This window comes from Sander vitreus, chromosome 2 (genome assembly GCF_031162955.1).
Source record: "Sander vitreus isolate 19-12246 chromosome 2, sanVit1, whole genome shotgun sequence".
Lineage (NCBI taxonomy): Eukaryota > Metazoa > Chordata > Actinopteri > Perciformes > Percidae > Sander > Sander vitreus.
In genome coordinates this window covers 27,098,880-27,121,139 of record NC_135856.1, presented here as the reverse complement: position 1 = coordinate 27,121,139, position 22,260 = coordinate 27,098,880, and the positions used below count along the sequence as shown (strand labels likewise).

At 40.7% G+C, this 22,260-nt stretch overlaps 1 protein-coding gene across 1 annotated transcript in view; it reads right to left on the bottom strand.

The window, feature by feature from the left end:
• mtnr1aa (melatonin receptor 1A a) overlaps nt 1-21,561 on the bottom strand; it is a 52,313-nt gene extending 30,752 nt beyond the window's left edge. Inside the window, exon 1 of the mRNA XM_078263360.1 lies at nt 21,144-21,561. Coding sequence (XP_078119486.1) covers nt 21,144-21,315 — 172 coding nt within the window. The 5' untranslated portion in view covers nt 21,316-21,561. The remainder of the gene's footprint in view (nt 1-21,143) is intronic.
• Between the last annotated feature and the right edge of the window lie 699 nt (nt 21,562-22,260).

Genomic DNA, 22,260 nt, shown 5'->3' with positions numbered 1-22,260 from the left:
TGCTGTCCAGTTTGGTAAAATGCACCCAAAGGCTTGTATATATTTGTTTCTTTTCTGCCATTGTTTAAGTCTCAGTTCCAGACATTAAAGCTAAATTAAGTGTGATTTCTGATATGAACAATGAACCAAACTAGGACCGTGTAATGTGAGAAGGTTACAAGTACTGCCGAACCCACACAGCTTTACAGCGTTTTAGCCACAGCTGATGTAAACAACTGGCTGGTAAATAGGTAAAAAGTCAAGAATCGAGCAAGACACAGACCAAGTTGGTGGACCTACTGGGTGGACTTATTAAAAGTAAATATTGAGCTTCGATCCATCACAGGGCCAGAAACATAACTTAGATCAAATGTTTATGGTTGCTCTGTGTCTGCTGGATGTTTAAGTAAGAAGTCATATACTAAGATGATGATCTCCGATGCTGTGTTGTGTGTTTCTTAATAAATATTTTTTTAAATCCCTTAATACAACTTTAAATCATTTTGGGCGATGAACAGACCTTGATAAAGGAGCTGATAGCGTCAGACCTAAATCATTCTCAGGAACCAGACCAGCTGTAAATGGAAATAAATTATGGAATCCCATCCCTAATGACCTCGCCTCAGAGCTCAGAGCAGATATAGAGGATGATTCAGTGATGCATCTCCATACGTCAAATAACCATTCAGTCCACTAAATGTCATCCCTTATAAATATGTAAGTATAAACAGAAGAAAGAAATTTGTTACACAGCTTTGTTGAATTCCAATTGGTCAATTACGGCATTCTACGGTCTGTTATTTCTGAATAGCAGGCCGCTAAGTTTAATTCGCAATAATGACCCGCTTGCTCTACATTATCCCTTACATATGTCATCTTACCTGTGTGATTTGATGTCACTGACTAATTTGATGTGACAACTCAACTTCCCCTCAACTTGCCTCATTAATCAATACATTTCTTTCAATTTATATTCGTACGAGGTACAATTCTAGTAAAATGTAATCCCATCAGCTCCTTCACTGAGCCTCTCAGTGCTGGCCTGATGTAACTGGTACCTTCTTTTCGACCTCATTGCAAGGGGGAGAAAAGGCTGTTACCCAGGTGGCTATGATTTTCATTTTTCTTGCAGCGCCTGTTGTAAATATCCTTTAGGCAAGTAGGCACAGTAGGGCCTTTTATTCGGCTGAACATTATTGTATGTTCAGCCGGATGATCCACTCTCAGCAGTGCCTTCCGGCCCTGTTCGGTGCTATCTCCAAAGCAGGATGTTCCCCGTCAGTACGCTCTCTCGGTGATGCAGAAGTAGAAATTCCTCAGTATTTGAGGGGATACCTGGAATTTCCTCAGGTGTCCTTATTTACTTCTACTTAAGTCAGTAAACAGCAACCCCAACAAACAGAAATGTCTACTCTGGCATGGAATCACACACAGCACTTCTAATTGAAAGATATTAGGTCGACTGTGGCAACAGAGACAGCAAAGAGTGTTTTAATAAACTTCCCCAAGCACCAATGAAATCATCCACATCTGTTCACATCTACAGTTTTATCACAGTGCAATATTCTCGATCAAAAATATCAGATTATTTCGTCATAATACTACATGGCACATGAGTCAATTCTCCTATGATCAGAGAAACTGAGGCTTAGGCTAGGTCACTGAGCAGCAAAAACATCTAACTTCCTATTGCTTTTGGACGGCACCCAGAGAACACTGGAATGAACCCAAGCGATGTGTGAGTGTGTCTGAAAGTGTAACAAAAGCCACTTATTTAGTCAATAATAACAGATGGCATTTTTATGGGTCATTAAAGGAAAGCATACTGTGATGAAGAAATCTCACACACTAAGCTCTTGCTCATTACAGGGATACGCATGACTCAACTGATTACTTTAAAAACATGACAGACCACGAAGAATGTGTCATAAACCGCCTCTTGAGAATAAGTGTACACCACCGCACTGCTAACTGTGATTTGTACTATCTGAAAAAGGCTGTTTAAAAGCTATTTACAAATCTCTGTTCTCTGCAACTCTGCATACAGGTAAAACATGTGCTGTATCCATAATAAGAGCCCTTTACAACTCAAGTCTTTACGATGGATCCATAATGTGGATATTAAGTTAAGTGATCTTAAATGATGCAAAACTGATACAAAATGAAACTAAATTGGCTGCATAATAGAGATCTAATAATGGGAATATGCATTGGTGATTACATTCACATCAGCTTTCATTTGTTTCCATCTGATGAATTCCAATTTGTGCCAGAAGTCCAATATTCAGTTTTAGCTCCTGAGGGAAATATCTGTCTCTTTACCTTTACACTGAAAACAGCTGCCTGTTGCTGGAAACAATGCCGATGAGAGCGGTCAGAGTGAATCAAAACAGTAAAGTTGCGTGACGTAAAACAATAAAAGAGCTAAAAGGCACCTTTCACACAGCCATTTGATCCATTAGTAATATTACAGCTACCTACCATTGTTTTGAAGGGGCAGCCCTAACTCTTTCCGACGGCTCCACCGGTAGCTTAGCCTAGCACGGATCCTAAAGGTAATTGGTTCCAACTAGCCTACTGCTCTGAATAAGTGACAAAATAATGCCAACATGTTCCTATTTACATGTTGTGATTTGTATAGTCACAGCGTATACAAATAACAACGTCACATGAGACACAGCCATCTTCTAACCGTATATAAACTGCGCAACTATATTCTCAGAAAGGCAAAGCATTTTTACTCTCTGCTCGGGGCTTCTCAGGTGCTGCAAGCATATCACTCCGCCCAAGTAGCAGAAGTAGCACTGCTTCGCCTTTCTGAGAATATAGTTCCCAGTTTATATACGGTTAGAAGATGGCTGTGTCTCATGTGACGTTGTTATTTGTATACGCTGTGACTATACAAATCACAACATGTAAATAGGAAGTTGGAACCGATTACCTTCAGGATCCATGCTAGGCTAAGCTACTGGTGGAGCCGTCGGAAAGAGTTACAACATGCACGGAGATGAGAAGGGTACGTGTGGACTTGTCTAACTCTGGGGGTTACGGTGAATAAGCTAAAGTCCTAATAAGTCGCCGTGTTCCTTTAACTTAAGGGCTGGCTACATTGCACATTTAACGTATGCGGAGCGGACCCATCCAACACTACTCACTATAATGAATGAAACTGCTCCACCGGGCAGAGAGCAGCGTGTCAGTGGTGCGTATGCTCCGCTGAGATCTGCTCTACAAGCGTAAAAATAGGACAGTCTTCGATTTATATTTTTTACGTGAGGTGTGTGCGGCCCTTTTACACAGAAATTGATCATAAAGTGTCATTATTTCTTTTAAATTAAACTACCGATATACAGGAAACGACTTAATGACTGTGAATGAGTGTATTGGCAGTTTAATTTTGAGAGTTTGTTTTTATTTCCCTCACCTGCATCATCTGATAACAGCTGACAGTAAATTGACGATTTCACAGCGCTGTGCCAGCTCGAAACAACTAATCCACTATTGATCCGCTTACATTCCACCCCTCAACATCTTTTTGGGGGAGAGTCACTACCACTCTGGAAAACATCCTAGGGGAAACACTGTATTAAAATATTTATTAGAGCAGCTTTAATAATCTAATTTCCAAGATCCTCATATAAACTAAATATAGTTTCCCAGGGTGGACAATATAGCTTTATCTTTTCAAGCCTATTTGCACAGGACTAGTATTACCTGGGGTCTTCCAGTAATTTTTAATAATTGTGGACGCCGTCTTAATCTCGTGCGAATCTGCCATGTCTGTAATTTATATTTAAAAAAATCATAAAGATGGATGACATGCATAGTAGCTTGCGGTAAGGAAGATTTTTCTATTATTCAATAGGTTATGCAGAGCCTTGTCATCAGATCTGGGGTATAATGTTAATAAATGTGAATAAAAAATAGATTTGTCCCGTGCGAATGTGCCACACGAAACACAGACTTGGTGGGGTTATTTCTCAATCACATGAGGTCCCATGGTAATACTAGTTCCGTGTAAATATAGGGCTTGAGATAACAAAGCAAATTGCCAATTATTTCTTTATGATTTTGCTGAAGATTGCTTCAGCTTCAACTGACTCGAATAACATTTTGTATATAACATCTTTTACTTTTTGTGGACCGATTAAAGTGTCCCTTTCTGATAAGCATTAGCGGTGACACTTTGTTTCAGTCTGCTCCGCAGTGAATGTAACATTTCAGTTTTTTGCATAACGTAAAAGTTCACAGAAGATTTAGAGGAAATTCAGCATGAATCTTGTCTTGTGCAGACTAAATATGTGTCTCTGTGACGGCCTCAGGAAATACAGATTTTAATGGTCCGACTCAGTTCTTTTAATGTATCCCTTGACAACCGAACTGTCTCTTACCATATATATATGTAACCCACTTGAAAATACAAACAGAATTAGATTTTTTCTAGTTTAATATCTAATGTCTTATCTAATGTAGTTATATTTTCTTTGCACACCATATTTGTCCAGTAGGTGGCAGTGGTGGCGCTGCATAGAGGGGAAACTGCTACACTGATTTTTAGAGAGAAGAAGAAAATCGTAAACAGCAGAACGATAGTGAGCTGATATACATATTTAGATTTTCCACACTGAGTAAAATGTTAAAAATAACATTTAAGAGCTAGTTAAAAAGGTTTTTTTCCACCAATCCTATTTCTAAGGAAGGAATAGCAGAGCAAAGGGTCGAAATTACCACAAGGAGTTTACTTACTTGTATTCTTTTCTCCGGTGAGTGTTTTACACATGTTCGTCATTTGTGTTACTAGCAGACATAGCGTGATAGATGTGTTTACTGAGTCAAGCACGTGAAGTTATCTCTATTTCTTTTAGTTATTTCTATTTCACTGTTAATTCAGTTGTTTAATGCATTGTGTGAAAATGTATTGATGATATGTGTACTGCATACCAATCGGAGTTGAACATAATGCCATGCTATGTTGAAGCTATGTTACTATGTGGTATGCTAGTGCTTGAGTTTCATGTGTGTAGTGAATGCAACGATTGAAAATAAGAATTTAAACTACTACAGTTCATGAATAAGAGTTATATTCCCAGATCTGGTAAAGTTATTTAGAGAGTAATTGAATATTGCCCTTGTTTTTTTGGGATGCATGATTTGAGAGAGAGAGAGAGAGAGAGAGAGAGAGAGAGAGAGCGAGAGAGAGCGAGTGAGTTCCATTGGACAAATTTGCCATTGGACACATGAGGCACAAGAGCAGAGGCGTGACTGATCATTTTGCCTGGAACACGGACTGCTTCTACTCACCATTTCTTCATTGCATCGTACAAATAAGTGCGAGATCTCACCACACTTTTAAAAAAAACATACTACCCGGGTAGATGGACTTTGGTTTATTATTTTGGGGTTATTTCATCAGAGCTCTGAGGTCATTTTATTTTCTGTTTTTTTTCAACTTATGTGGAAAAAGGTTGAAAACTAAGAGAAATACTGATTTTCACAACTAAAAGGACATTACAAAAGAAAAGAGAAACAAGGTCATACTGTTTGATAATTGGTGTTTAATAAATGCTGCCTATATGTTCTGAGTAAACTATTTTGGTATTTTTATTTCTCTCTCCTCTTTTGAAAAGTTCCTTAGAAAGGCAGCACTTCACCCTACATTATAATAAGTGCCCTTAACATATACATCCTGTTTTCATTTTCTGATGTTCCCCAAATTCTGACACCACTAGACCAAAATTAGGAGATCATATCAAACAAAAGACTTGTTTTCCTATTTTAGACTTGGCTTTGTTGGACCCCTAGTTACTAATTTTACAATGAAAACATGCATCGTTCTAACTTCACAGGATTGTTATTATTATGCTATCTCTTCATTGCTTTGTAGTCACAAAAATAGTTATTTTTATTACGGGGCAGTCATATGGAGTATATATGCAGAACAGCAATGTGTCTGAGTGAAAAACCGCATTACTGAACCCAGACACAGTGGTCTGAATGGGACAGTTGTTCAGAGGGTTACATCAAATGGCATTTGTGTGTCTGCAATAATAATCATCTTGACATGCCTTCAACTGAATCACACCGTTGACTCATAGAGAGCGACGAAGCTTTCTGATTGAGCTGTTTTCTTGTTAGTCCACTGGGTGATCCGTGCCCTGTTTTTAGAACCATTACTTTTAATAACAAAATGACAGAGACAAGGGAGAAGGAATTTGTATAATAAGGTTGTCAGTTTCTGTGTTTTTCCTTGTCTCCAAATTATATCTCGGGAGGATTGTCTGACCCTACATATTTTTCTTTTTTCTCATCAGTGCCTTGCTTAAACAGTCATACAGTCTGACACATTCACAGCTGGAAGCTGCTGAGTCCAACTACAGTCTTCCACTGTTGGCGACTGAGTAGCAACGTTGGACTAAGTGCTTGGGAATCAATCTGGCACCATTTCTCATCACCAGCCAGCATCTCTAACCTCTGAGCTCCACCGCCTTGTGTATGTGTGTGTGTAATCAAATAGTTACCGCTCTACAGTATGCATGTGTTATGCAGAGTTCCCTTTGGATGAGCATTAGGTTTTACTTGATCTCACTGCCCTAAGCTTCCCATGACGTGCGTCATCCCAAGCCCCTATCAAGCGGAAAGTAGTTTTCATTGTAAAATATTGTAAATTATTATTTTATATACAATGGAGCATGGAAAGAGGATGGGGGGTAGCTAGAGTGGTGGGGATGGAATCGTATGTAAAAGTATTTATAGACAGAAAGAGAGCAAGAGAAAGAAAACACGCACAGGGGGGCGCGACGGAGCAGAACAGATGCCAGACGCCTGCTTTAGTTAGATCTGATGTCAGGCTCTTCGTTGTTTAACACTTATCAAAATAACAAGCTATATTCATTTTGCCCACTTGGCGATATAATCTGGAATCCACAGGGTTTGTGTAATACCCGTCTTGTTGCCTGACTGGCTTGATGCAAAGCACTATTGACATTCCTCTACAGGTATGCGGCCTGACAACATACCATCCTTAGAGAACGGTGGGGGTGTTGGATCAGAGTGATGCAAACAGACAGGGTGTCATGGAATATGAAGCCTGGAAGGTCAAATAAATTTAAGTGAAGAAAAATGAGCGTGTGTGTTAAAGTGAGTAAGCTTAGGAGGAGGAGTACAAAGAAGGTGGGAGACTAAGGCGCAGACACAGGTTTTCTCAGAGGAGAGGTGTGGAAAAACACAATCTACATTGTTATCATCCTGCAGATGCACATCATATATACATAATGGATAACCTCAGGGGGCTTTGTGTGTACACATAATCCTGCAAATATTAGAAAACCAGGAAATTGTCTACAAGCTGAGGCACCTTGTTAGAGAGTTGACTTGTCAAATGAGCACTTGCTGGGTCAATTTTTCTTTCTCAGATGACCCTGGAAAGAGGCCCAAACCCTGCAGGCCAAGGTGGTACCTGCCAAGACTAAAATAGTGTGGTCAAATTCAGAAAAACAGAGCAATGTTCCCATGATTGTTGCTATTACTGTTACAAAAACAGCAGCCCAGTTGCCCATGGTGGAAGCAACAAACTAACATGACTGAAATTCGGTGTCTCTTTCACTGTACGTCTGCTTAGCTGCCTCCCTTTCCTTATCTTTATCTCCATTACCATGTGCCGTAAAAGGGTGAATGGCAGCAGCAAACAAGCTGGATAAGGTTGGCAAGACAAACTGCGATAACATCATGCACACAATCCCAGCAGCAGAGCCACAGCCCTACATATATCTGATTCCTCATTAGATCTGTGTGACATGAAGGTTGAGTTTTTAATCATTGTGGAGGGTCAAAAAGCTCTTGACAGGAAATCTGTACAAAGCAGATCTGCAAGCCGGGTCTAATCAAAACCTATACAAGTATTTTACATGTTTTTGATCACACAGGAGCGCTGAAAGAAACAGCTATTGCTGACTGTAAATTATCAGGTGCAAGGCAGCCTCGATGGCTCCTTTTTGTGTTCGTGTCTTGGCTGACAGCAGGGACATTAACTAATCTATAGCTGGGAGATAAGTGCCTCATTAGTAAAAGAAGGAGATCTGTATCCCCTCCCACTCAATGTTCATTTATTCAGCTTGGGCAAACTATAAATTAATTGCAAAGTCATGACCTGCTGGCTGTTTGGGTCCCCAATTAGTGTGTTTTTCACCCACTGAGTCCTTTTCTTGCGGTTCTGATGCTGTTAAGCTGCTCCACCATACTGTGCCACTCTGATGCTTATCGCAGCAGTCACCACAGAAACTGACAAACCCAAACCCAGCAGCTATGACTCCCGCGCCTGCGCATATCTGTTAGAGATTGTAGGAATGATAGGACACCGTCTATTAAATTACTGTTTGCATTACCTTTTTCTTTGAATTAGAATAAACTCCAGGATAAACACTCAGGATGGTATCTAATTCAAATCTGATATTTCAATCATAATGAAAAGCCCCAAATATTGCGACTGCTCTCAGAGTGGGTTTATTTTATAAGGAGCATAATCTGAAAATGTCTTGGCAAAAAACATACAGTAGATTTTATGTCAACATCAGCATACCGGCGTACTCTCTAACCTCTGGCCTTTTCAGTTATTGAAGACCCCTTTAATAACTTGAGCTTTGAGGCCCACTTGAACTCACACACAAAAGGAGAGACATTAAAGATCCCCTCCCTACGTATTTTATGACATATACTGTATAACATACTCTGTTTAAATAATATTTTGTTTCTAGTTTGGTTTTCATCCAATTACATCTACTCATCGATACATCTAGAATAAATCTATATATGAGTATGCAAATATTTTTTCATTTCAAATGTTAAACTCTTTAACACACGTCTGTAATTCACATATTGGACCACTAGTTTTGGGGTCACAAATCACCCTTGCATGTACACATTTTAAATACAGATTTAAAGTTTTTAATACCAAACCCAATTTTCTTATACCATTTTTGGTCGGCATTTGTTCTTTACGGTTCACTCTATCTACATTGTGTCGGAGCTAAATTACTGCTAATGCAAACAGAACATCCTACTGCCGCTGCTTCACATTAAAAGCTTTCACCTGGCACAAAATCAACCAGGACTGTACATTTTAAGGATTAAAACTTTAAGGTGGGCACAGAGAAATGATTCCAGCCTTCTAGTGTCAAACTCTGCACATACTACTCTGCTTGATACAACACATTTTACTACTTAAAGCTACAGGGACCTTGATCAGAGAGCAGTCAAACTTCCTAGCCCCAGTTGCTATTCACTGAACACTCCTGTCACCTCAGTCACTGTGGGTGAAATTGCAGCAGTGTGAGCCAAAGGGGGGCCCAGCAGGGCTCACAAAGAGGCAGCCTTGTAATCCCAGGTAGGAACCAAGGGGGTAAGCTTCTCCTCGGACTGTGAACCTCCTATGGCGCCATATTGATGCTAATAAGCCATCACCTCCCGTTAGCTTTCCATTGACTGCCATTCATTTTGGCGCCACTTGACAGCGAATAACTTTACATCTGAAGCGTTTAAAGACTTTATTTGTCCATTGTTTATTTCTAAAGAAACACGACAATGTATAAAAGGCTCCATTACCTTACCGTAGCAGACGTTTTTGTAAAACTAGGCTAACGATTGTGTCATAACCACGCGACTTACTGTCACATAGTAGAGGAATTACCGTATAGTACAGGAGAAGCGCGCAGGCAGTTTCGTCTCACATTAGCTGTTTAAGTGTAATTACTAATGTTAACTAGCATTTTAGTTAGCAATAATTAGCCTGTGCCTATGTTATCTACTTACATATACCTACGCTCTCCGTCTCTGCAATATTCGGAATGATTGAGATTTCTCTTGGCACAGCTCCCAGAAGACTTACAACTTTCAGACACGTTGCTCACGGCACATTTACGTCGTCTCTCTCAGTTGGAGGCTGTGCAGTAACGCTCAGCCATCACCAGAAAAGTGCTTCTAATGGCCTTCAGTGGTCTCCGTCCAGAGCAACGCGATCTGTTGGTCCATTCTTATATACTGTCTATGGTAGGAACACATGATACAGCCACCCGATATATTGATACTGCTGACAGAGGACACAGCTCTTTGAACCGGAGCTGGAAGGTAACGCAGTGTGAGAGTGTGGAGGGAGAGAAGACAGACGGAGGAAAACAGTATTATTTTGAGAAAAATGTTGTACTAGTTGCTTAGTTTTTTGTTTCTTATTAGCCCCCTGGTAGCCTTTAGTCTCTAGAAAGAGCCAGCATCTACGCAAATCTACAAATCTACTGTGTGTGGAGGACCGCACATTTTCTATGAGTAGTAAACATTAGCTTCAGGCTAACGCCAGCTCCATGGCTACCTCCACACCTGGCGAGTCCCCATTTCCCCACAGGATTTCCTCGTTGCTTGAAAATGCAAACAAAGAAATCTCTGACCTTAGGGAAGAAGTTCGTCGGCTCTCAGAGGACTTAAAAACCAAAGATGCCTTGTTAACAGCCTACCTGGACGTTGCTCAAAATCAATCGCTCCAAATCACAACTCTTTCGGCAGCTTTCCAGGATACTGCGCTTTGGGACCCATCCGCCCACATCCATCTTCTTGCTCGACACCGACCATCACACCATCCTGGACTAAAGTGGTTTGCGGCCAAAAGAGCGCCTCCTGCCCTCAGCCTCTCCAGTCGCTTCAATGCCCTGTCGAAGCCGAATGTTCCTCCGGTAACGGCCGATGTGGTTACCCAGGCTCACCCGACTTCAAAGCTGACTGACCAGCTGTTGTCACGGGAGAGGACCGCTGCCTTGCGGCGAAAACTTTTGAGGGATGCGGTAGTCAGACGGTCCGATGGCCTCCCTTGCCTGAACCGGCCAAATGACAACGTTCCTCAAAAACAATCTCCCCCACGGAATGGTAAGCAAGATTCCTCTGCTTTTCCTTGTCCATCTGAAACCGATACTGGCTGTTTTGTTCCTGTCACCGGCCATTCACGCCCCCCCCACTCCTCGTCCGTTCTTCCCCCCAACCACAATAATTATTGGTGACTCCATCACCCGGGATATACGTTTTTTTAATGCTGTCACACACTGCTTTCCTGGAGCCAAAGTTGCAGACATCCTGGCTAAAGCTGTGGACCTGATACCCTCACTCCCGACCTCTATAAAACACGCACAAGCGCACTTGCCAATCTCACTCTCCCATAAGCTCTCACTCCTTTACAAATAACTCTGCTAACCCACAGACCAGCTATATCATTCCAGTAAGAATCAATAATATCAGTAATCACAGGTACAGCGCTACACGCTCCTCTGTGCTTCCTTTGGAGCAGCCACCCATTCATAATCCCATAACTACGGTGTCTGTCCCCCGACTGAGATCGGTAAAATCAAACGTAAACCAACGAGGTGCTATACTTAACAACCTAATTGGAATTAAAACAACCACTGCAACGATAGAACAGAATAGGAGAATCAAATGTGGACTATTAAATATTAGATCTCTGTCTTCTAAAGCAATATTGGTAAACGATTTGATATCAGATAATCAAATTGGCTGGGACATGAAGAATATGCTAGTCTAAATGAAGCCACTCCTCCCAGTCATATTAATACTCAAATTCCTAGAGGCTCAGGCCAAGGAGGGGGAGTTGCAGCCATATTGACACATGAACAGCTTTTTCCCCTCCGCCACTAGCCTTATTAACAAGGCCGCGAAACCACCCTGACACTCCACCTTCATGCCACTGTTCTCTCTCTGCTGTAATGCTCTTTGCTCTTTATTTTTTATTTATATCTTTATTTATTTATTTTTAACTTAATACATACTGTGTACCTATACTGATATTGTTTAATATTCCATCTAAAGAATGTGTGACGTGCACCAACAACACCAAAACAAATTATGGAAAACATTACAGCCAATTATTTGTTTTTGTCATGTGTAGTAAAATCAGATAAAATAATTATTGTAAGTGATTTTAATATTCATGTGGACGTTGACAGCAATAGCCTTAGTACTGCCTTCAACTCACTAGTAGATTCAATTGGTTTCAGTCAGATTGTGCATAAGGCCACGCACTGTTTTAACCACACACTCGACCTTGTGCTGTCATATGGCATCAAAATTGAAGATTTAATAGTATTTCCACAGAATTCCTTATTATCAGACCATTTTTTAATAACTTTCGAATTCTTACTACCCGACTATACAAAATTAAATAAAACCTTCTACACTAGATGCCTATCTGACAGTGCTATAGTTACATTTAAGGAAAATATTCCAACAGCATTTAACTCAATGTCGTGCTTTAATATAACCTTTATGTTAACTTTAGTCCCTCCCAAATTGATAATTTTGTAGACGGTGCTACGGCCTGCCTACAGACGACTTTAGACTCTGTTGCTCCCCTCAAAAAGAAGATGATGAAGCAAACGAAACTATCACCTTGGTATAACTCCCAAACTCGCAAATTAAAACAAATCTCACGAAAACTTGAAAGTAAATGGCGTTCCACCAAATTGGAAGAATCTCGTTTAGATTGACAAGACAGTTTGAAAACATATAGGAAGGCCCTCAGAAATGCCAGATCAGACTATTACTCATCATTGATAGAAGAAAATAAGAACAACCCAAGGTTTCTTTTCAGTACTGTTGCCAGGCTGACTGACAGCCACAGCTCTATTCCCCTAGCACTGAGTAGTGACAACTTAATGAGTTTCTTTAATGATAAAATTATAACAATTAGGGATGGAATTCATCACCTTTTGCCCTTAACTTCTAACGGTTCACCTTTGACTGCAGGAGTGCTAGAAAGAATAACAGGACCTGACATATACTTAGACTGCTTTTTTCCTATATACCTTCAACAATTAATGCTAAAGGTCTCTTCAGCAAAGCCATCTACCTGTCTATTAGACCCCATCCCAACGAGGCTACTTAAAGAAGCGTTATCTGTGGTTAACACTTCATTACTAGATATGATCAATATTTCTTTATTAACAGGTTATGTACCGCAGTCATTTAAAGTAGCTGTGATAAAACCTCTTCTGAAAAAACCCACCCTCGATCCTGAGGCCAACTATAGACCTATATCTAACCTTCCCTTTCTCCTTTCTTTATCCTTGAGAAAGTAGTCGCTAATCAGTTGTGTGACTTTTTACATAGGAATAGTCTATTTGAGGATTTTCAGTCAGGATTTAGAAAGCATCATAGCACAGAGACGGCACTGGTGAAAATTACTAACGACCTTCTAATTGCTGCTGACAAAGGACTTGTCTCCATACTTGTCTTATTAGATCTTAGTGCTGCATTCGACACTATTGACCATACCATCCTTTTACAGAGACTGGAACACTTGTTCCAGTCTCTGGAAGTTGGCATTAAAGGAATCACACTACCCTGGTTTAAGTCCTATTTCTCTGATCGATCTCAATTTGTCAATATCAACGATAAATCCTCCAAGTACACTAAAGTTAGCCATGGCGTTCCTCAAGGCTCAGTGCTTGGACCAATTCTTTTCTCCTGGTATATGCTTCCTCTAGGCAATATTATTAGGAAACACTCAATTAACTGTCACTGTTATGCGGATGACACCCAATTATACTTATCAATCAAGCCAGACGAAACCAGTCAGTTAGCTAAACTTCAAGTATGCATTAGAGATATCAAATCATGGATGACCTACAATTTCCTGATGTTAAACTCAAACAAAACTGAAGTTATTGTGCTGGGCACTAAACACCTCCGAACATCATTATCCCAAGATATAATTACTCTAGATGGCATTGCCATGGCCTCCAGCACTACTGTCAGAAATCTAGGAGTTATTTTTTGATCAGGATATATCCTTTAACACCCACTTAAAACAAACCTCTAGAACAGCCTTTTTTTCACCTTTGTAACATTGCCAAAATTAGGAACATCCTGTCTCAAAACGATGCTGAAAAACTAGTCCATGCATTTGTTACTTCCAGGCTGGACTATTGTAATTCCCTATTATCAGGATGCTCAAATAAAACTCTTAGGACTCTCCAGCTGATCCAGAATGCTGCAGCGTGTGTTCTGACAGAACTAAGAAAAGAGATCATATTTCTCCTGTATTAGCTCTCTGCATTGGCTTCCTGTAAAAATCCAGGATTGAATTTAAAATCCTTCTCCTGACCTACAAAGCTCTAAATGGTCAAGCACCATCATATCTTGAAGAGCTCATAGTACCTTATTGTCCCACTAGAGCACTGCGCTCCCAGAATGCAGAGTTACTTGTGGTTCCTAGAGTCTCTAAAAGTAGAATGGGAGCCAGAGCATTTAGCTATCAGGCTCCTCTGCTGTGGAACCAGCTCCCAGTCTGGGTTCGGGAGGCAGACACCGTCACCACCTTTAAGAGTAAACTTAAAACTCTCCTCTTTGATAAAGCTTATAGTTAGGGAGTGAGGAGTTGTAGCGTTCGCCTAGACCGGCGGGGAAGGTGTGTAGCCACAGTCATGACGCACTGCCTCCCTATCTCGGCTTCTCTTCATAGAAAGCTTACTATATTTAGGGTATGAGGAGTTGCAGCGTTCACCTAGACCGGCGGGGGTGGGTGTGTAGCCACAGTCATGGCGCACCCCCACCCTATCTCTGCTTCTCCCCATAGAAAGCTTACATATACTTAGGGAGTAATGAGTCACAGCGTTAGCCTAGACCGGCGGGGGAAGGTGTGTAGCCACAATCACGGAACACAGCCTCCCTATCTCCCCTTCTCTGCAGCTCTTAGTTATGCGGTTATAGTTCTAGACTACCGGGGTAACTCCTTGGACACACTGAGCTTCTCTCTCCTCTCTCTTTCCATCTGTGTGTATTCGTGTCACAGAAATGCTTGTTACTAACATAGCTCCAGGGAGCTTATTCCCCGGAGTCCTTATGTTCTTTTTCCGCCCAGCATCATCATCTTGGATCATGATGGCACCTACATCATGGTGGCAGCGTCGCCATGGTCCAGCCCTACGCCCTGCTGTGCCCTATTACACCCTGCTACGCACTGCAATGCCCGGCTTCGACTTGATATGTCTGGCCAACGCCCTGTTACGCCCTGCTGTGCTCTACGACACCATGAACTATTATAACTATTACAATATCTTTATTGTGACTATTATTGCCATTGTTCATCATACCCCCAACTGTCGCACTTACGCATTCATGCATGCTCTTGGGGGAATCACTGGAATTGTTGGATCCTTGTAAATTATAGAGTGTGGTCTAGACCTACTCTATCTGTAAAGTGTCCTGTGATAATTCCTGTTATGATTTGACACTATAAATAAAATTGAATTGAATTGAATTACGCTGTGTAGCTCCACAATGCCTGCAACCTTTTTTTTAAAGACACGTGTTGTCTCAGTGTTACTGAATTCTTCATCTAGATTTCATGAAGTCATGAAGAAGAGAGTGCAATAAGTAGTTAAGATAGCGATTGAAGCAGACGGCATTGCAGATGGTCCCAGAACACAGCATGAGTTGAGACAATGCTATTGTTTGAGAACTAAACTCAGGATTTTTAGAAGAAAAGCACCAAATGCTTGCTCTTGTAGGTCTAGACCTACTCTATCTGTAAAGTATCCTGAGATAATTCCTCTTATGATTTGACATTATAAATGAAATTGAACTGAAAATTCAATTGAACATAGACATGGCTAGATATTTCACATGCAAGTGAAACATTAAAGCAAAGTTAAACAAAAATGTTGCCACCCAATTTTAACTCAGCAAAGTGACCTTTAACCAACTTTTTCAACTGAATAAAAAAAATAAAACATTATTTATCCTTAAGAGACATGAGAACATTATTTCCTTTTGCTCTGATCTGGCATAACAAACTCAACCCAAGCTACATGTCAATCCCCAGTTTAATCACAATACAGATAAAGCTCCCCTCTTGCCAAAAATAAAACAGGATGCTATGAGATCGACATCTACTACTTCGTACAACGTCGACAGAAGAGGATTTGTTTTCTTTTCACAGTCATCTCTTTATTAAGCTCCACAACACTGAGGCAATTTCCTTTTTCAATTTCCCCACAAAGCCAATGGATATTTAGAAACCTAAATCATTCCATTTAATTGGAGAAACAGGCAAATGCCACTTAAGTCTGCATTAATGCCTCAAAATATGAAATACACTGAGAGCAATAATACTGTAACAGATACTAGCTGTGTAATGATCGGAAATAACATTGTGCCGGCACACAGCCAAGTCCACAAAGCCAAAAAGGGATAAAGTCTGTCACACTCAAAAACAGACAGCCTGGCTTCAATGTGGAGCTCTACCCAAACCTAAAGTATCAGCACAGCGAGGCTTGTCTTTGTCTGTCAGACAGTAGGTGAGTTTAAACCTCTGGTGCTGTTAAACCTGTACGTTTTCTGCCTTGAGAACAATCAGTAAAAAAACAAAGAAAGATGATGTGACACGGATACCCCTTTTTAGATTTTCTGCAGACATCTCGCACCTCTCATCCGCTAACTCTAACTGACAACACGTGAGTGGAAAAGAGCATGACACGATTGTTGTTGTGTAAAGACACCCAGCCTTGCAGGGAAGCTACATTAGCCATCAAGGACTCCCCAGATTTTCCACTTTGCCACTATGCGTCAACATTCATGTTGGCCCCTTTTCTTAGAGGAGAAGCGAAGGGTGTTGAACAAAAGAAGAAAAAAATCAACACAATCTACCGTATGAAAAGGCACTGCGAGGAATTGTGTCAGCATTCACACAGGGCGACCATAAAACCATCTCACGTTATATTCCATGTTCTAATGTTCACTCTACATAAACAGCTGGTCAAAATGGTGTTTGGTGTTTTTGCCCCCAACGTCATCTTCCAGGCAGCGCTGCCTGGAAGGCACTAGGATTAGGCAATGGTTAGGGTCAGGGTTAAGTGTGTTCGAGTTAGGTGCCTTGAAGTCAACAGTCGCAGCGCTGCCTTGAAGTCGACGTTGGGGGCTTAAAACACCATAGAGCGGTCAAAATAGTCAGTTGAGACAGTTCCTTGTTGGCATCTTTTGTTTTTTCTTCAGCATGAATAAAAAAAAAAAATCCGTTATCTACAACAGAACATTTAATATGAATAATTGGCTTTGAGCTGAGCTCACAGCACTGATTCTGTATCCAGCCATGCAGCTCTAACCGCTCACCATATGTTGTTGGCTTCACAATTAAATCGCTCACTAGCCATTTTTGTGACGTTGGGTTTGGCCATGCAGAGACAGCACTGCTGCTGCCGCCTGCAATATGTGACTACAACGCCTGCCAGGTTCTCCTCTGAGTATATTTCATTACTGGTTATTTAATTTATCCCCTTGTTGTTCGACTGCTGTGCAATCTCTAACAACGCTAAGTTCACACCATGAAAATCTATGCCTAATTGCATTTCCGTAGAGGAGATTCAATCTATTCAAACAACAGGAAATTTAAATCTTTGTGGACAACAAATTTGGGAGTTAAAACCCCACTCCTGAAAATTTAGATTGGTGCTCAGTCCGAGTGAACTTTGTGGCTGTGTGTCAAACAATGATCTGTGGCATCAAATTCCCACAGGTAAGGGATAGGAAGATAAACCACGTGATGTGTGTGCATATTTCGACAGAGTGACAGTGTAAGTGAAGAAATAGAGACAACAAAACGGAACAAATCAGAGAAGCGAAAGAAAAGAAGGACCTAAAGAGAGAGCGAAGGGAGTCAGTGGAGCAAAAGAAAGAACACAAAAGTAAGAACATGAGTGTTGCTCAGGGAAAAGACGAAATAACAGAGATTGAAGAGAAAAAAACTTTAGTGGCCAAAAGTAATGCCTCCTCGGTAGCTTGGAAATACTTTGGCTTTAAGCCAACATACAGTATGTTTCACAGGCTAATGCACTATGCAAAATGTATCGAATGGTGGTTGACCGCACAAGAGGCAATACAACAAACCTATTTTTTTTATATCGAAATTAATATCAATATCGCAAAATCACATTTTGTCAATATCGTGCAACCCTACCCACTTGTCATCAAAACATTCAACAGTGATGAAAGTATGAATGGAAAAGTGTTGATATCAATCAATGTGTCTGCCAACTTGCATAAAATTTGCCAATGGCTTGTTGAACAGAAAATTGTATGAGCCCTAAGTTAGGCATGCACAAATTCAGATCTTAAATGGAAAGTAGCAAATACTCTTCAAAGGCGTAAACCTGAGGAACCACGTCATCAGTCTGTGTAGGACTTGTTAGTATTCACGGACAGCTTTGCGAAACACAATTAAGCTGAGGGTTTTTTCATCAGCTCCTTTTGATCTTCAAACTTTAGACTTTTTTTCCCCAGGATGCTCTGTCGAAATTTAGCATGGAAAAAATATGCAATTGTCCAATGAGCTGAATAAATAAATGATGATTCCAGCTAAAATTCAACCACATCCAACATTAAAATGTTGAATATGCAGATAATATAAGTTAACTATTGGTAGCTGCAACCTTCGGTCACACGGACAGATTATGTACGCACCCGTACTGTGTTTGGTGAAAGTGCTTTTAAAGTTTTTGCTCCATCATCATGGGTGTGAGCTACAAAGTTGCAAACTAGATTATTATTATTAGCATTGACGATTTTAAAAACAGAATTAAGGACTTTCTGACCACTGAATGCACACATCCTGTTCCTGAACTCTGATCAATGATTGTTTGATGTCATTTGTTTGTTTTTATGTTGAAACTTATTATCCTGCTATCTTGCCCGTAACTCCCTTGTAAAAGAGACTCTGAATCTCAATGGGAATATTCCTGCTAAAATGCTGCATAATTTGAGGGAATTATGCGATAATGTGGGTAAACATTATGGGTGGGTAAACACAGCCCGATCGGCCAGCGATTTGATTTTGTCCTGCAGCTCAGGCTGGAAACCTGTACATTTATCTATCCTGCTTCTGTTGAAAATTTGCAGGAACCAATCGCAAACTGGCTTATCCACCTAATGCACTATTGGTGGGTTTAACACGATGACGATAGAGAAGTGACTGCAAGCAGCTTCTTGTTTACATTCAACATGACGGCCACCGAAGTGCAGCAACCCGTTGATGCCGCTGTCGCTACTGTTTTAAAAGATTTCAAAGGCAAGTTTTCTCTGAAAACGGAACAGAAACTTGCCCTGGAACAATTCCTACAAAAGTAGGATGTGTTTGCCTTACTACCAACCGGCTTTTTTCTTTTCTTTTTTTTTTACTACCGACCAGCTTTCGCTCAGCCTCACTCTGCAAAGTACGTCACCCGGATCGTTGGTCTGATTGGTTGAAGGACTATCCAATTGTGTACAGTCATTTGAACTATGCCCGTTGATCACGCCTCTTGTGCAGTAGAAAATACAGAGCAAACTCCCCAGACTAATCTTAAAAGATTGAGCTTGGTCTGGTGATAGCCAGACTAATAATGTTGTTGAATATCGTGATAAATGAACAGATATTAAAGTGTACTCAGTTCTGCATTTCTGCTGCTTTCAGTATTCTGCTAAAATACAACATGAAATGATTTCCTTTCATTTAAACAAATGAAAGGAAATCATTTCTGACATTTTACTGACCAAATTGAACATTGAATTGAATATAAGAGGCACCACTAAAAAGAGAGTTACATTTTAAAGTGCAGTTTTCTACTGATATCTGTGTGTCTTTCGCGATATGTCGCAGCCTTTCGCGATGTGTATACTGCAATAGATAATATCACAATGACGATAAAAAAAAAACTATATATTGTGCAGCCCTAACTCCTAACATACAATTAGTCACATTAGTGGAATAACTTCAAAGATGAAGTTTCCTAAATGTATCTCTCCTCTTGTCCTGTACCTTGCATCACAATTCAACATGCAATACCATGACTTATACAATCACACAGATACATTTTCAGTTTCACAGACACATTTGGATTCAAGGCAGCTTGGCTACAGCTGTGTTGTGAGCAGCTCTAATAAAATACTCAAATCCTGGGCAACTATTGTGCAGAGTTGCACATGTGCTTTATCAAATGCCGATAATCCTAAAACCGAATGGAGCTCGCAGTCATTAAGAAGCAATCATATCCTTGTGCAGCGTATAGATAATGCGTATTATTCCGCACTGGGGCGATCAGCTCTCTATGCACATGATGCAAATCTATTCTGACCCTAACATTTCTGCGGTGAGTTAAAGGTAATGTAATGGAGTGTGCTTAGCAAATCGCCCTATGAAAAGCCTCCAAATGATGACAGCCATGATATGTGTAGCTGCCAGTCAGTGTGTGCAGACCATAGCACGACAGGAACCCTCTTGGGTTGTCCCAGCAGCACTCTGTCCTCTGATTATTACATTATAAGCGTTTTACTACCTTTACTGGAGCAAGACAAAGACTGCTGTGTCAATCTTGAGCGACCTTGAGGGGGGCATAATTGTATCCACAGCCCACATCTTAATTAAATTCACAATTCTTGATTAAGTGGAGTGCATAAAAGACACACACATGGCTTAACAAGTTTAATCATCGACCTAGTACTACATTACAAATGCTGTGGTCATTATTATGAATTAATTAAATCTCTTGGCTGGAGTAACATCGATAGTGGAAAAGCCCGGGGAAGCATTAGTCTAAGCAGTGCTGGGATGAGTACATGGCTTCAGACTGTTACTGTGTCAGTAATTGCTATAGTGTTCATCCTCGTTTTGCTCTCCTCTGAGCCTGCTTAGCTGTGACATTAGGCTATATCTGCTATAAAAAGTAGGCTAAGAGCAAGCATATAAGTCTTTGTATTTTAAAGTGATACAACAGGGGAGACATGTAACCTCCCTTAACGGGAGATGATAGTGTGTGTTGATAAGGCTGTATTATATATCATGAACACAGGCATCTTCATGGAGGCTCGGATTTGTAACGACCAGCTCTCCGCCAGAGATGAACAAGCGTTACAAATGACAAAAATAAAAGGTGTCCTTCACTCACAATAAGCAACAGAAAATGTCACTCTGGAAACGCATTTTGATCAATAAAGCTGTATTCGTCTCAGCCTATACGAGACTATTGTCACTTTAAACAATTGACAAAGTTTTTGTTTTGTTTTTTAACGCGGCTGAGTTGAATCACGCGCGCACACCCGCTCCAAGCCACGCACGCACGCACACTCGTTCCCTGACTTTGACTCACCTGCGTTTCTGAGCTTCTTGTTCCGATACACGGAGAAGATGACCAAGAGATTGCCCAGGATGTCCACAACGATGGTGAAGATGAGAAAGCAGCCCAAAGTTGTGGTAACCCACGGCGGACGGTCGCTGAGGTCTGGCGAGGAGCTGTTCAGGTGGGACCCATTTATAACCATTGTATAGGCTACGGTCGCTGAACTTTCTCAACTGGCCCAAATTACACGTGTCGTGATTCCCCGTGTGTCCTATAGTCTGGATTTCAAAGACGCCGGTGGTGAGATACTATAGCCTCCCTTGGCTTTCATCTTCATCCTCTCCACGCGCGCTTCTCCTCCTTTTTATCTCCAACCCGCGTGGACTTAACTCCAGCCTTTACCTAGCTGCCGTGGACTGGTCGCCTCGGTGTCACTTCTGCGCCTGTGTGCCATTCACTTTGTCCGCACGCATGTGTGACATAAAGCTGTAACTTCAAACCTTCCCAGCATGTGATCAAACAGCCCGGAGAGGAGCGTTTTTTATTTTGAGGGAGAAATGCTGTCGCCTGGTGGCAGAAAGGTGGAACGTTACAGCAACTTAACGGCTCGGAGAAGGGACCTACTTTCTTTTCATTTACCGGAGTCGTCTTCATTCATAGCTCTGCGGTCGCTCGCTTTGCTTTAAATCCGCAGCCCATTCACCACCATTCGGAAGAATCATTCATGTTTTATCTGTTTCAGGAAAACGCCGTCATACTTCCTGCGCCTATAAGACAATACGGAGTTTAATTTGTAACCTACATGAATGCATGCTTAAGCATGCTGGTGACTGAAGGGGATTTCAATTTCCCAGATTGCCAATAGTACATTTTAAATAATAATAATAATAATAATAATAATAATAATAATAATAATAATAATAATAATACGTTCATTGAATGTAGCACCTTTTACAAAACAAAGTTACAAAGTGCTTCAAAAGACAAAAAATGTTAGAAATAAGACAAAAAAACAGGAAATAACAGAAAAAGCAATAAAAAAAGAATAGAATAATAGAAATAAAATAAAAACAGTAAAATAAAACATAAGACAAAGGCCAGTTTAAATAGGTGAGTCTTCAGCTGCTTTTCAAAAGCGTCAACAGAG